This window comes from Bos grunniens, chromosome 9 (genome assembly GCF_055505025.1).
Source record: "Bos grunniens cultivar Pamir isolate PY7600 chromosome 9, Bosgru_T2T1.0, whole genome shotgun sequence".
Taxonomy (NCBI): Eukaryota; Metazoa; Chordata; class Mammalia; order Artiodactyla; family Bovidae; genus Bos; species Bos grunniens.
In genome coordinates, this window is record NC_141173.1 from 15,741,733 (window position 1) to 15,755,922 (window position 14,190).

General features: G+C 37.2%; 1 protein-coding gene across 2 annotated transcripts in view; it reads right to left on the reverse strand.

The window, feature by feature from the left end:
* Positions 1–559: 559 nt before the first annotated feature.
* Positions 560–14,190, reverse strand: part of CDC50A (cell division cycle 50 P4-ATPase accessory subunit A) — a 45,882-nt gene continuing 32,251 nt past the window's right edge. For both annotated transcript variants that reach the window (XM_086316825.1, XM_086316826.1), the window contains 4 exons: positions 8,073–8,160; positions 6,917–7,060; positions 6,077–6,283; positions 560–3,212 (listed from right to left, as the gene is read on the reverse strand). In XM_086316825.1, coding sequence (XP_086172951.1) covers positions 3,019–3,212; positions 6,077–6,283; positions 6,917–7,060; positions 8,073–8,160 — 633 coding nt within the window. In that variant the 3' untranslated portion in view covers positions 560–3,018. The remainder of the gene's footprint in view (positions 3,213–6,076; positions 6,284–6,916; positions 7,061–8,072; positions 8,161–14,190) is intronic.

Sequence of the window (14,190 nt, forward strand, 5' to 3'; positions counted from 1 at the left end):
CTTGAAACAGCACTTCCTTACTCCCTCCATCCTCCCCTCAAAATAGCCATGTTCACAAAGAACAGAATTCTGCAGCTTAACCAGCACAGGATGACAGAGTAACGCGAAGGCAGTGTTCCCATGAAGACAGGAGATGAGAGGCTTAGCAGCAACCATTAGGCCTACCTCTCAGCTGCTCCTCTTTCCTAGTCTGGCTTTTCATTTCTTATGCCCCCTCCCTACCTTCTTCATTATTTTCATCGCCCTTGTCTCCCTACCAGTTTTTCATTTTCTATTTACCAAAATTTTCTCTTGCTCTAATACCAAATCTAGCCTGTCTGCCTATAACTGAGGTTATACTCTGACCACTTCCTAAGGAGAACAGATGCTGCTCAGTAGTGTAGATATATCTTGCAATTAATGCTGTTAGAGTGACTAATACACATACAGATGGCAATCAAATCTAGGCATGGAAATGTTAAAACCTGGACTCATTGAGCTTGGGCTAAAATTTAGAGCTAAATATTAACAACAATACTGGGGCACTGTTATTTTAGCAAGACACTTAAACATAGCAAAATTAATATTTTTCATTTTTATTAATACAGAATATACTAACAGTAAGTTATCTTTCAATATAATCAAGCTTACAAATAAACTGTTACTAACCAATAAACAAATAATAGTCACTTGACTCTTCTCTTGGTTGAATAATTCTCTATTAGGTAGTACAGTTATTTTTACCAATTTATTTTTAAACTGCTTTATGATTTCAAAGAAATTTCTTAGTCTTTACATATTAAATAATTCCATCAATTGGGAACTTCATATATCACAATTATTTCCAGCAAGTTAATGTATTCTTCAATGCCTTCTACTCAACCTAGTTGTCTTAAAATGCATTCTGATTCTTTGAAAGCTGAGTATGACATTGGTGTTTCCAAAAGTGAGCATAAAGCCCATAAGAAAGAAATGTTTTCCTTCCTTCCCCCAGTCACAGAGGCCATATGAGTGTTCCACATTCTTCGTATTTAGCAACAGGAATCCCTTACAACTCAAATGGCAGCAGACAAGGGAGAACTTAGGCCATCAATGTATTTGTAAAAACAGATAAAACTCCAAATATATTTTAAGATTCCATCTTCACCACAGATGACAAAAGGTTGGAGAGGCTCTTCGAGTTTTCTGTAGTGGCAATCCTGGTCCCCCAGTTAGAAAAAGAGATGCAGGATGGCAGTCAGTCCTTCTTAAACAGCACAAACTCAACCTGCAAATACTGGCAGAAGCCCTCTCCCCTACTGATATATCCCAGAAAATACACTGCCATGTGCAAGAGGGTCAATTATCAGAATAAATAACCATATTCTGAACGACTGACAAAAACATAGTTTTACACAAAGAATACCCTATGCACTCAGAAACTTCAGGATAACCAAACATTAAGTACTTCATGCAAGTAATATTCTGTTAAGTATGAACCACAAGTTCTTTTAACTGAATTTCATATTGTACAAAACTTAAGTGTGGCACATTTCTACTATTACCATTACATTATATTTTTTAAAAAATGTAGTCAAAATTGATACACAGACCTTTTGATTTAACATATAACCAAAGGAAACCATTACAAACTCTTAATTCAAACAGGCATTTTTCTATACAAACGTATGAGTTATTTTAGTTTAAAAAAAAACAGCCATTTCAATGCAATTAAGCCACCTCTGATTAAGACATACATTTCATGCATGTGAAAAAATAAGTTTACATTCAAGAATCAGTTTCATAGCAAACAAATTACAGCATTTATTCAAGAAGGAATATTAAAAATAATTCCAGTTAATAGAAAATAAAATAACTTCAAGCATATATATTATAATTTACCGTGTACATACTCCAAAATCTCCAGAATTTAATTAGGAAATTTAAAGAATTTCTTTTGAAAGTACGTCTGAGAAAAACCAACCAAAACAATTGGTGCCATAACTAAAGAGAATGTCCGTACACATCCACATTTAACCTACATGTAAAAACTGAAATATAGAGGAAATAAAGGTTACTGTTTTCTAAAATCTCAGAAATATAATATTAGTACTTAGGTCAAAACACTTACCTGCAAATTAAAAACAGCTTGAGGTATTTCCAATGCTGAAGCAAATTTCTGAATGTTAAATACCACAAGAATGAAAACAGTCTCCTTTGAACATTTATACCTGGTTTATAGTTGAGACAGAAGACAAGGTCTGCCAAGAAGTTTTCCCCTCTCACCTATATTCTTGGATCCCTGATGAAGTGTAAGCTTCAAGGGAAATGGTCACGTGTAAAAACAGCAAGATGAGTTTCCTGACTGCAACATCTTAGCCAAAATGGGAAGTGGAATTTTAAATTCTCCTGAGACCCACCTGACCTCTTCAGACACGAGCATTAATTCCTATGCTAGCCAGGTTAAGCATGTCCTTTGAAATCAAATCTAAGCTTGACAATTGTACTGGATAAGCTGAAGACAGGAATCACCTCAACAAAGATGGTACTTTAAGCCTTTACACACGACACATGAAAATGATGAAGTGTTTTATTTAGATTTGGTCTTCATCTTTTTGTAACTCTGGATCCTGAAAGGTTAGCAAGTCGTTATACTCATACATCTTGTAATCCTGTTCTTCACACAACAGGCACACATATACAGTATCATATGTCAATATATTATCATCAACACAGCATAAACATATAAGCAGCAGACGCGTTTCACATGAAAGAGGCTCTATGCATCACACAGCCTGTCCCAACAAAAAAGAAACATCATAATGCCATTTCAGCAGTTACAGTGTTGATATGATCAGTATAGCTAATCTGTTTTATACCCGTCATATATTTTCATAAGTCATCCATAAGGAAGAAGCAGAAGACAAAGACTGCTTTTTAAAAAATGTTATGTGCCAACTTCAAAAATGACATACTAACCAGAACATCAGCATTTGAAAGCTAGGTTGAATAGGACTGGCCTTGATGCACATGCAGTAAATTTGTTTTCAGAATATAAAATTAAATGGTAATGTCAGCAGTATTACTACTGTTTCTATATTTATGATTAATTACTAGCAGTACAACTCCCAGAAGAAAGGAGATGGATCCAATAGTGATGTAAGCAATCCCCAAAAATGGATTTTTTCCTCCCATCCATGAAATGGTGCTCAAGATCATCCGCTTCCGTCCATCAAATGAATGTACAGGGTAATCTGAAGACTGTATAGGAAGACATCCATGTCTTGTTACTTGGTGTTTAAAATATAACTTAAGTTGGCATTTAATTCCTTGTAATTCATTGGTATAATTCTATGATAGATACCTTACTCAAATGTTCTAAATCACAAAATAATTATACAATTATTACCCTAAAGGATTGATTTCACAAACTGTTAGTAGTAGAAGCCAATATAGTTTACAAGCAAAAGCAACTAAATTTAAGAGTTATGTAATTTCTCATTTCTCAGATATTTCTGTTCTCATTACACAGGAAGGGGTAAAAGGCCTGTAATGTGAAAAAAAATATTTCAGATAAATAGCAATGAAACCCATAGAGGAAAACGAGGTTGACAGACCAGGAGAAACAGGAAGAATGAAGGGACTGGGGCACTTTTTGAGCACTGAGCTCAAAACGCATGTGTAGCAAGAATGTCGTTCTGAGAAGGTGGAAGGATGCAGCACAAGACAAAAAGCATGACACTGAAGTTTTATATGGCGGACTTGGAGCAATGAGAAAACTCAGTGTGACAGAGTCAATGGCTAAAACAGAGTGGAAATGAAGGAAGAAATGGGACATCAACATACTGGATGAGCTACATCCATGGACAAATTCCAGGATGCAAGAGTTAGGGCAGAGAAGAAGACAGAACTAAGTCCCTAAGCTAAAGGTTCACAACTTCTTCAGACGCATCTTTTGAGTCAAGTGTGAGAGTTCCCATCTGTTTCTCCAGCTTCTGTAGCTCCCCAGCCTGGAAGACAGGCCCTGTGACTCCAATGGGAGGCTCAGCTCTACTAGTTCTTAAATCAATCACAACCCAAGCCAGGAATGATTATGAGTTCTAACTAACCCAATACTCTATGGGATGTGGCATCAAATCACCCAAGCTAGTCTCTCAATATCCCAACTCTAAAAAGGGGGCTTATACCTTAATTCTAATATCTAGTTCCCACCTTAGACTCAGTTTTGATAATCAACCCTTGATGTTTTGCAGGTCTCATTTCTGTCTTACTGATTTTCAAAAGACTACATTTCTCCTAACAGTTTTCTTGGTGCAGATTATCTGTCAACTAAGAAACCCTGCAGAGAAGGCAATGGCACCCCACTCCAGCACTCTTGCCTGGAAAATCCCATGGACGGAGGAGCCTAGTAGGCTACAGTCCATGGGGTGGCTAAGAGTTGGACACGACTGAGCGACTTCACTTTCACTTTTCACTTTCATGCATTGGAGAAGGAAATGGCAACCCACTCCAGTGTTCTTGCCTGGAGAATCCCAGGGACGGGGGAGCCTGGTAGGCTACCGTCTATGGGGTCGCAGAGAGTCGGACATGACTGAAGTGACTTAACGTAACGTAAGAAACCCTGAGTGCTCCAAAGCCTTCCCTTTCTTGTGCTGTAGGCTGCAGGCTGCCCTCTACTTTGGCTACAGCCTCAAGATTATTCTCTCTGCTGCTGCTGCTAAGTCGCTTCAGTCGTGTCCGACTCTGTGTGACCCCATAGACGGCAGCCCACCAGGCTCCGCCATCCCTGGGATCCTCCAGGCAAGAACACTGGAGTGGGCTGCCATTTCCTTCTCCAATTATTCTCTCTACCAGCACCTAAATTTAGTCTGTTTGTCTAAAACTGCTGCTATGTAGGCAGAGTTTCAAAAACTTGGACACTTTCAGTCTGTCACTATCAGGTCACACTCAGGTGTGTGCTGAGGTGTAAAATCAAACCACTAAGGATCCAAATAGATCTTTACTTTGAAATGAGGTCTATTAATTCAACAATTTATTAATCTAAACTGAAAATATGTATTTATAGCTAATTTGGGTTCAGTTCAGTCGCTCAGTCGTGCCCGACTCTTTGCGACCCCATGAATCATAATTTGGGTTATGAAAAATCAAAAATGTAAGATCATCAGCAAACATTTAAATGCTAATATCTGAGCTATTTTCATCCATGATATATACAAGCAATGGGCTAGAGATTAAATAAAAGTTAGTGCCCAATATTTCTAGCTTAGGAAAGACTCTGCACCCAGGCTGATATGGACAGGTCTGACTACTTGATTGAACCAGCCAGGGGTGCAGCCTACAGTTGTGGTTGATGGTAAAGTCAACAGCCTTTGGAGTCAGCAGCTTGATTCCGAACCCCAATTTTTCTACTACTTGTGTAATCTCAGATAAGTTATTTAAAGGCTCTGTGTTCCTGTATTCTTGTCTACAATATGGAGATGATTCACAATGCTTGAAATAAATAATATATGCAGAGTATTTAATATAACTGACATAGAGTTAGGATGAAATAAATGGTATTTATCAGCACTTAAAAGTCTGCCTAAATTATTAAGGTAGAACAATACAGCTAATGATAAAAATGCTTTGGTACTGTAAAAAGAATCATTATAAATAATTATGTTGATATGAAGTAACAAATTCATTAATTTTTAATATCTAAAAAAATTTTTGAAAAAAAAAATATTGAAACAGCCCACTACCACCAATACTTATTTGCTAAGCACTAGGTATACTTACTAGCCTTTGTATTAAACTCAATTACAATCTCTCTTGTAAAAATATCTAACTTATTAATAAATCTAGCACTACATTTTAAATAATTTACTAAGTAATATGGGAACCCCTGATCACTTTTTCACCAAATAAGATGCTTGAATTCTAGTCCAAAGTATATAAAAATTAAATATGTTTCTGGAAGAAACAAGTTAAAAGAGACTTTCTCATACATATACACATACTCTTACAAAAATGCAGTGAACAAAACTAAAGTACAAAGTAGCATGCCACATAACAGACAAAGTTGGACTATACTCCTTTCAAATTCTTTGAATCTGTGTACATGGCCAAAAAAGGATACTGTATGTGATATTCAAATAGTATCGTCCAGCTGGTAATGTTGGATGTAAATCATTTTTCCGCTCTATAAGACGATATAACTTACGAAAAGTAGGTAATGCTGCAGTACGCATCCAAACAATAAAATCCTCATTTATGAAGCCATTATTATCTTCGTCAGAATCCAACATGTAAACTGGTTTAACCCAGTTTACTGGCTTTGTTGTGCCTTAAACAGGAGAGATGGGAGTGGAATGGGGAGACAAAATATTCTGTTTTATTAAGAGTTTCAATAAAAAGTCATACTCTGATAAAACAAAGATACACAATATGAATATTTTCCCTATGTGCAAAAATAGAAATATAGTCATATTCTAAGTCTTAAGATCTAAAGAGAAATCAATTCCTCACATAAAACCTTAACAAATAATTACAAAGATTTGACTGATATCTCAAGAGATTACTAAAAGTAGGCTACTGAGTATGTACCAAAAGGCAGATGACTTAATGCAAAGATGTAATGGTAAGAAACATTACATTATGGAATAAAGGAGGCAAAGAAAAAAAAAATTTGGACTTATAAATTTTAAATAAATACTTGTTTAAAATAAACTTTGTTACAACTTTAAAAGATTATAGCTGAAACACATAAGAAAATACCAGAGAAATTCAAGATGAACAGTATATGTTTCCTTTAGAATTTTAAAACGTTAGAAAATGCTACATATTTTCCCTAACTTGACATGAAGAAAAGTTGTTTTTAAAAAACCATAAACTTTTTTAAGTTCCTGAAGACAGAAAATTTTAGGTATTTCATTAAAATACCTAGATTATGTTTTAAGCGATAACAGTAATACTTTACCTTTGAATCGTTCTTCTAAGGGATCTGTTCCAGGGGGATTTCTGAATTTTACATTTTTATCTGTCCACCAAGCAATACCTTTCTTTTTCAAAGGAATAGGCGTAAGATCAGATGCATTGCCAACCTGAAACAATTCTAGTGTATCTGGACACAAGAAAAGAGAGATATTACTAAACATCTACTGAAAATCCATAGTAACAGATTTACTCCATGAGAAATGAGGATCTGGTATTTGCTCCCCAAAGCAGTTTTAACAAAGCAGGCACATGATGTGCATCTGCTCTTGGTTATTTACATGTGAATTAACTATGGTAACTTTGTGATCCTAGATGAACTTGCCTTCCCTCAATACAGTTCCAAGTCATTTTCCTACATGGCTAGCTGGTATGTGGTAAGGTCAAATGTTTTAATATTAACACAAATAAAACAAGTTGCAAGGTAAATCTGCCTCTCCTATTCTTTAAAAAAAAAAACACACATTGCTAAATAGCTTCTAGCTTAACCAAATTCTATATCTGCACTGTTCAACATGGTAATCCCTGGCTATATTGCTACAGAGCTCTTGAAATTAATGCCTGTCCAAATGAATATGTTTTGTAAGGATATAATATACATCAAAGATTTTATATAAAAAATTAGTATATAAAATATCTCACTAATAACTATATACTGAACATCACTTACATGCTGAAATGATAATATCTGGGGCATACTGAGTTTAATAAAATATTATTAAAGTTAACTTAACTTGGTTTTATTGTTTTTAATGTGACTATCAGAAAACTTAAAATTATATACATGTCTCACATTTATGGTTCATATTATATTCATATCAGACAGTGCTGTAGCCCCTTTTTAGTGGTATAAGTATTCAAAGTTAGTTTATCATATGTGAAACCAGAAGTAGCAGACTGGCTCTGCTTCTTTCTTCTCAGAGACATAAATTCTTAAAATATAAGAATTCACAAAAGAAAGTCATAAAGCATTCCAATATCCCACTGCAAAACTAATATTATGTATTTATCTTAAAGCTGTTGAATTTTACAATTTTATGTTCCTGTTCAGTTGCTAAGTCCATTCTTGTCTCTGTAAGATTATACAAATATTCCTAACTATAGCATAATATATATAATCTTTGTTTATCTCTATATCATACCATTAAACATGCTGTTGGCTATAGCCCCACAAGGAGCAATTGGTTTGTCTTCATTTCTTCGATAAGGCTCACACTCCTTACTGGGATTCTGATATTCAAAAGGAAAGAAGAGAGATATTATTACCCAGGCCTCTGAGAGAACTATCAGCTAGCCCTAGTTACTGATTAAAAATTCAATGCCTACATATTTCTTATTTGCAATGCATACAGAGTGTCTATACTAGAGACAGATTATAAACAATACCACATTTAACTATGCAAAATATATTCCTTAATATTATTGCTTTCTAACATTTGCACATATTTTGTTACACAGATACATGTCAAAAAGAAATTTTAAAACATCTTCATACCAACACAGAAATCGTAACTACAAACAGTTTTCGACCCAAGAAAAATTAAGAAGCCATCTATTGTCAATCCAGCTATAACGTAATGAAGGGAATCTTAAACTGGAAGTAAGACTGGAGCTTCTAGTTCCAACTAATGTACTGTGTAACTTCAGGCAAGTCCCTTGATTTATCTGGGCCTGACTTACAAAAAGAACATGTTCAACTAGATAATTTCAAATTCTGTAGTTTGGAGTTAAATCCCCAAATTAAATCCTGTGGAAAGAAGGAAGGGAGAGCAGGGAAGAGAGTTGGCTGACTGGAGAGAAGGAAGGAAAAGAAGTCCCAGAATATAGCAGTCTTCTCTAAATTGTGCATCCAGGTTAAAGAAAACAAACATGTTGGTAAGGCAAACAGCAATACACCTGTCCTCCAGATTCAGTTTTGATTTAGTCCCTAGTGAAGATCTCAAGGAAACATGTAATTTGTAGTTAATCTAGAGATTCTACCAAGTCTAACATGAGGTATATGTCTGAGTTATTCTGTAATTCCAAGGCCACATTAGGCCATGTCTCAAAACACATAAACAAAGCAAGATAGTCTCAGTTTGAAATTAACTAGAACCTAGCATCCTAGGGCTATTCCACTATCGCCAATGTTGTCTTATATCTACATTCTCATTGGAAGAAGAACTACAGGAGTGAAAAAGACAGGAGAAGATTAAAGAAATGTGGCAGGGAATCTCATAAAGTCTCCTTAATACTTGACTTCTCAGCTTTTCAGTCCCTATGCCATCTACATTCATAAAGTTATTATTCTAAGGCCATGAAGATAAACAATATATAATTAGCCTATTATTATTTGACTGTTTTGATGAAAACTGTGATTTCAAGGAAAAAAGGTAAATAAACTCTCAGTGTGACATATATATATTGTAACCACTAAACTCTTGGGGGGCAAGGGAGGGAGTGGAATAGCAACTTTATTTAGAAAACCAGCAAAGAGAGGAGAGGGTGGACTTGAGTCCTGAAGAACTGTCTTCTAGCTACTAAATTACTGAAGAAGGTTTAAAAGAAAGGAAATATTCACAACCTAGTCATCAGGTACTGAACTAAGCAATGTTACATACTTGTAGTAACTGCCTTAGAAAAACCATTTACTGAGTACCTAACATGTACCACATACCATGAAAGGTGCTAGAAAGGGATAAATGAAAGAAAAAAAAGTCTCTGCTTTTCAGCAGCTCACAATGTAACAAGGGAAACAAACCCAAACACAACCAACTATAATATGAAATGAGAGCCATGACAAAAGTGTCTATATTTATTCCATATATATTTATTAAATGCCTCTCATGTGTTAGGCACTGTAGAGGTACTTGGTACACAGTGATTAAAGAAAGTCATGCTCCCTGCTCTCATGGGCTTGCAGTATGGTTGGGAAGACAGAAGATAAGTAAATAAATGATACGGGGAAGTCTTTCTCATCAAAGTTAAGACCTGAAGAAAGTAGGAGACAGCCACGTGAAGAACATGTAGAAGAGAGCCTGAAGCAAAGAGAACAGTACATGCCATTTAGAAAGAACCTGGTATCTCTGAGAAAGTCAAGGGGGAATGTAGTTAAGAGTATGGGCAATAAAGAAAACGATAAGACCGGAGAGTCGTGCATAGCTCAGATCATCCTGAGTGAACAAACCACTGAAAGATTTTAGGCAGAGAAATGGTATTTATGTTTTTTTAAAGATCACTCTAGCAGTTACGTAGAACTGCTGGAACGGCCTGGAAAGGAAGACAGAGAGTGGATGATATGGGGAGACTGTGTTAAGTAAAGTATGAAATGAAGTATGAACACAGTATGAATGAAGTACACACAGAAAGAAGTTATTTTGCATCCAGAGACACTAAACAGCAGGCCTGAGATGAGGGGACCTCCAGGAAAAGAGTAAAAACCACAATCTAGACAAATGAAATGTAAATGTCAAAATGGGCAGATTACGTGTGTCACCAGGCGTAGTTCAGTTCAGTTCAGTCGCTCAGTCGTGTCCGACTCTTTGCGACCCCATGAATCGCAGCACGCCAGGCCTCCGTGTCCATCACCATCTCCCGGAGTTCACTGAGACTCACGTCCACATAGTCAGTGATGCCATCCAGCCATCTCATCCTCTGTCGTCCCCTTCTCCTCCTGCCCCCAATCCCTCCCAGCATCAGAGTCTTTTCCAATGTGTCAACTCTTCACATGAGGTGGCCAAAGTACTGGAGTTTCAGCTTTAGCATCATTCCTTCCAAAGAAATCCCAGAGCTGATCTCCTTCAGAATGGACTGGTATATGGCCCAGGGCAGCCAAGCCAAAGGTACATTAAGGATAGAATATAAAACCAAAGAGGCCGGAGTGGTAGGCTGACATCAGATTGTGAAGGGCCTTACATACAATATTAAGTAACTTAGACTTCAATCTGTTTATTCTGAACATCTTTAAAATTTTTGAGAGCCATCTGGTCTTAAGTCATATATTTTGGTCTAGTCCAGGGATCAATAAATGATAGCCTGCAGACCAAATTCAGCCCAGGACCTGTTTTTGTAAATAAAGCTTCACTGGAACACAGCTACACCCATTCACTTAAGTACTATCTATGGCTGCCTTCATTCTACAATGGCAGAGCTGAGTAGCTGCAATGGACTGAATGACCTGCAAAGCTGAAAATGTTTACTATTGGCCCTTTACAGAAAAAAATCCTAAGTTTAGTTGAAAAACTTTGCTTGAAGTTTGGAAGAAAAGAATCTCAGTTTCTTTTGCCCTCTGTGAAGAGTGTATCTACATAAAAGAACTGTAAATCAACCACCACTTCTGGGTCTTTCAACACACACCCAATCTATGATCCCAATCGACAAATTCTGAGTACCTGGTGTGTCTCACGGAACATCACCTTCTCTGGACTTGTGGATCTAACAACATAAACCCCCACGTGGACTGCAAACTATTACAGACCTAACTGGAATCTTTAATAGACTTATTATTTCTTAAGATCCCAAACATCAGGAAATAGCAATAAAACCGGGAAGGATAACCAAGGGCAATTACACATTTACCAGGACCATTCTGGTCCCAATATGGTTCTAAACTGCATTCTAAGAGAGTCACTGTTTTAAGAGATCCTTAAATTACTGTGGGACTCCTAAGGCTTGCTGCACTGGCAGCAATAATATAAAATACCTGGCACCAACCACTACTATGGAAAGCTGAACAACAGTCAGGAACCCAAGATCACCTAGTCCACAGGTTGCCAAACCCGGCTGAGCATCACAAGGGGAGCTTGTTAAAAACAGACATTTTAGAGCTCCAACCCTGTAGACGTAGACATGAAAGACTTAGAATTCTGGACTCTCGATTTTCAAAAAGCTCCTCAGACAGTTTTTCAGTAACCCACCCTTTGGATTTTAGTACTTAGGTGTCCCACAGGGTAAAAGGAAATGGCAACCCACTCCGGTGTTCTTGCTTGGAGAATCCCAGGGATGGGGGAGCCTGGTGGGCTGCCGTCTATGGGGTCACACAGAGTCGGAAACGACTGAAGTGACTTAGCAGCAGCAGGGTAAAAAACAAAGAGCATACATGTTTGATTTTAAAACAATCTCAGAAATTAAAAGTAGTTTATTTACATATTCCTACCCAGTATAATAATAATGAATAAACCCAAACAGAACAAATTATATTCCCAGAATGCTACATCCATCAAAATTCCATTACAAACTGACTGTCGCTTTTGTTATCTAGTCGCTAAGTCATGTCCAACTCTTTACAACCCCATGGACTGTAGCCCACCAGGCTCTTTTAAGTCTAAAATGCAGTTCTTGGGTACAATCTCAAAAATGACAGAATGATCTCTGTTTGTTTCCAAGACAAACCATTTAATATCACAGTAAACCAAGTCTATGCCCCAAACAGTAATGCTGAAGAAGCTGAAGTTGAACGGTTCTATGAAGACCTACAAGACCTTCTAGAACTAACACCCAAAAAAGATGTTCTTTTCATTACAGGGGACTGGAATGCAAAAGTAGGAAGTCAGAGATACCTGGAGTAACAGGCAAATTTGGCCTTGGAGTACAATATGAAGCAGGGCAAAGGCTAACAGAGTTCTGCGATGAGAACGCACTGGTCATAGCAAACACCCTCTTCGAACAACACAAGAGGAGACTCTACACATGGACATTATCAGATGGTCAATACCGATATCAGACTGATTATATTCTTTGCAGCCAAAGATGGAGAAGCTCTATACAGTCAGCAAAAACAAGACCACGAGCTGACTGTGGCTCAGATCATGAACTCCTTATTGCCAAATTCAGACTTAAATTGAAGAAAGTAGGGAAAACCACTAGATCATTTAGGTATGACCAGAATCCCTTACGATTATACAGTGGAAGTGACAAATAGATTCAAGGGATTAGATCTGATAGACAGAGTGCCTGAAGAACTATGGACGGAGGTTCATGACATTGTACAGGAGGCAGTGATCAAGACCGTCCCCAAGAAAAAGAAATGCAAAAAGGCAAAACAGTTGTCTGAGAAGGCCTTACAGATAGCTGAGAAAATAAGAGAAGCTAAAGGCATAGGAGAAAAGGAAAGATATACCCATCTGAATGCAGAGTTCCAAAGAATAGCAAGGAGAGATAAGAAAGCCTTCTTCAGTGATCAATGCAAAGAAATAGAGGAAAACAATAGAACAGGAAAGACTAGAGATATCTTAGAAAAAATTAGAGATATCAAGGGAACATTTCATGCAAAGATGGGCTCAATAAAGGACAGAAATGGTATGGACCTAACAGAAGTAGAAGATATTAAGAAGAGGTGGCAAGAATACACAGAAGAACTGTACAAAAAAGATCTTCATGACCCTTATAATCACAATGGTGTGATCACTCACCTAGAGCCAGACATCCTAGAATGCGAAGTCAAGTGGGCCTTAGGAAGCATCACTACGAACAAAGCTAGTGGAGATGATGGAATTCCAGTTGAGCTATTTCAAATCGTAAAAGATGATGTTGTGAAAGTGTTGCACTCAATATGCCAGCAAATTTGGAAAACTCAGCAGTGGCCACAGGACTGGAAAAGGTTAGTTTTCATTTCAATCCCAAAGAAAGGCAATGGCGAAGAATGTTCAAAACACTGCACAACTGCACTCATCTCATACCCTAGTAAAGTAATGCTCAAAATTCTCCAAGCCAGGCTTCAACAGTACATAAACTGTGATCTTCCAGATGTTTAAGCTGGATTCAGAAAAGGCAGAGGAACCAGAGATCAAATTGCCAGCATCTGCTGGATCACTGAAAAGGCATGAGAGTTCCAGAAAAATATCTACTTCTGGTTTATTGACTAAGCCAAAGTCTTTGACTGTGTGGATCACAATAAACTGTCAAAAAATTCTTAAATAGATGGGAATACCAGACCACCTTACCTGCCTCCTGAGAAATCTGTATGCAGGCCAAGAAGTAACAGTTAGAACCAGACATGGATCAACAGACTGGTTCCAAAAGGGGAAAGGAGTACATCAAGTCTGTATATTGTCACCCTGCTTATTTAACTTACATGAAGAGTATATCATGTGATATGCTGGGCTGGACAAAGCACAAGCTGGAATCAAGACTTCCAGGAGAAATATCAATAACCTCAGACACGCAGATGACACCACTCTTAAGGCAGAAAGTGAAGAACTAAAGAGCCTCTTGATGAAAGTGAAAGAGGAGAGTGAAAAAGTTGGCTTAAAGCTCAACATTCAGAAAACGAAGATCATGGCA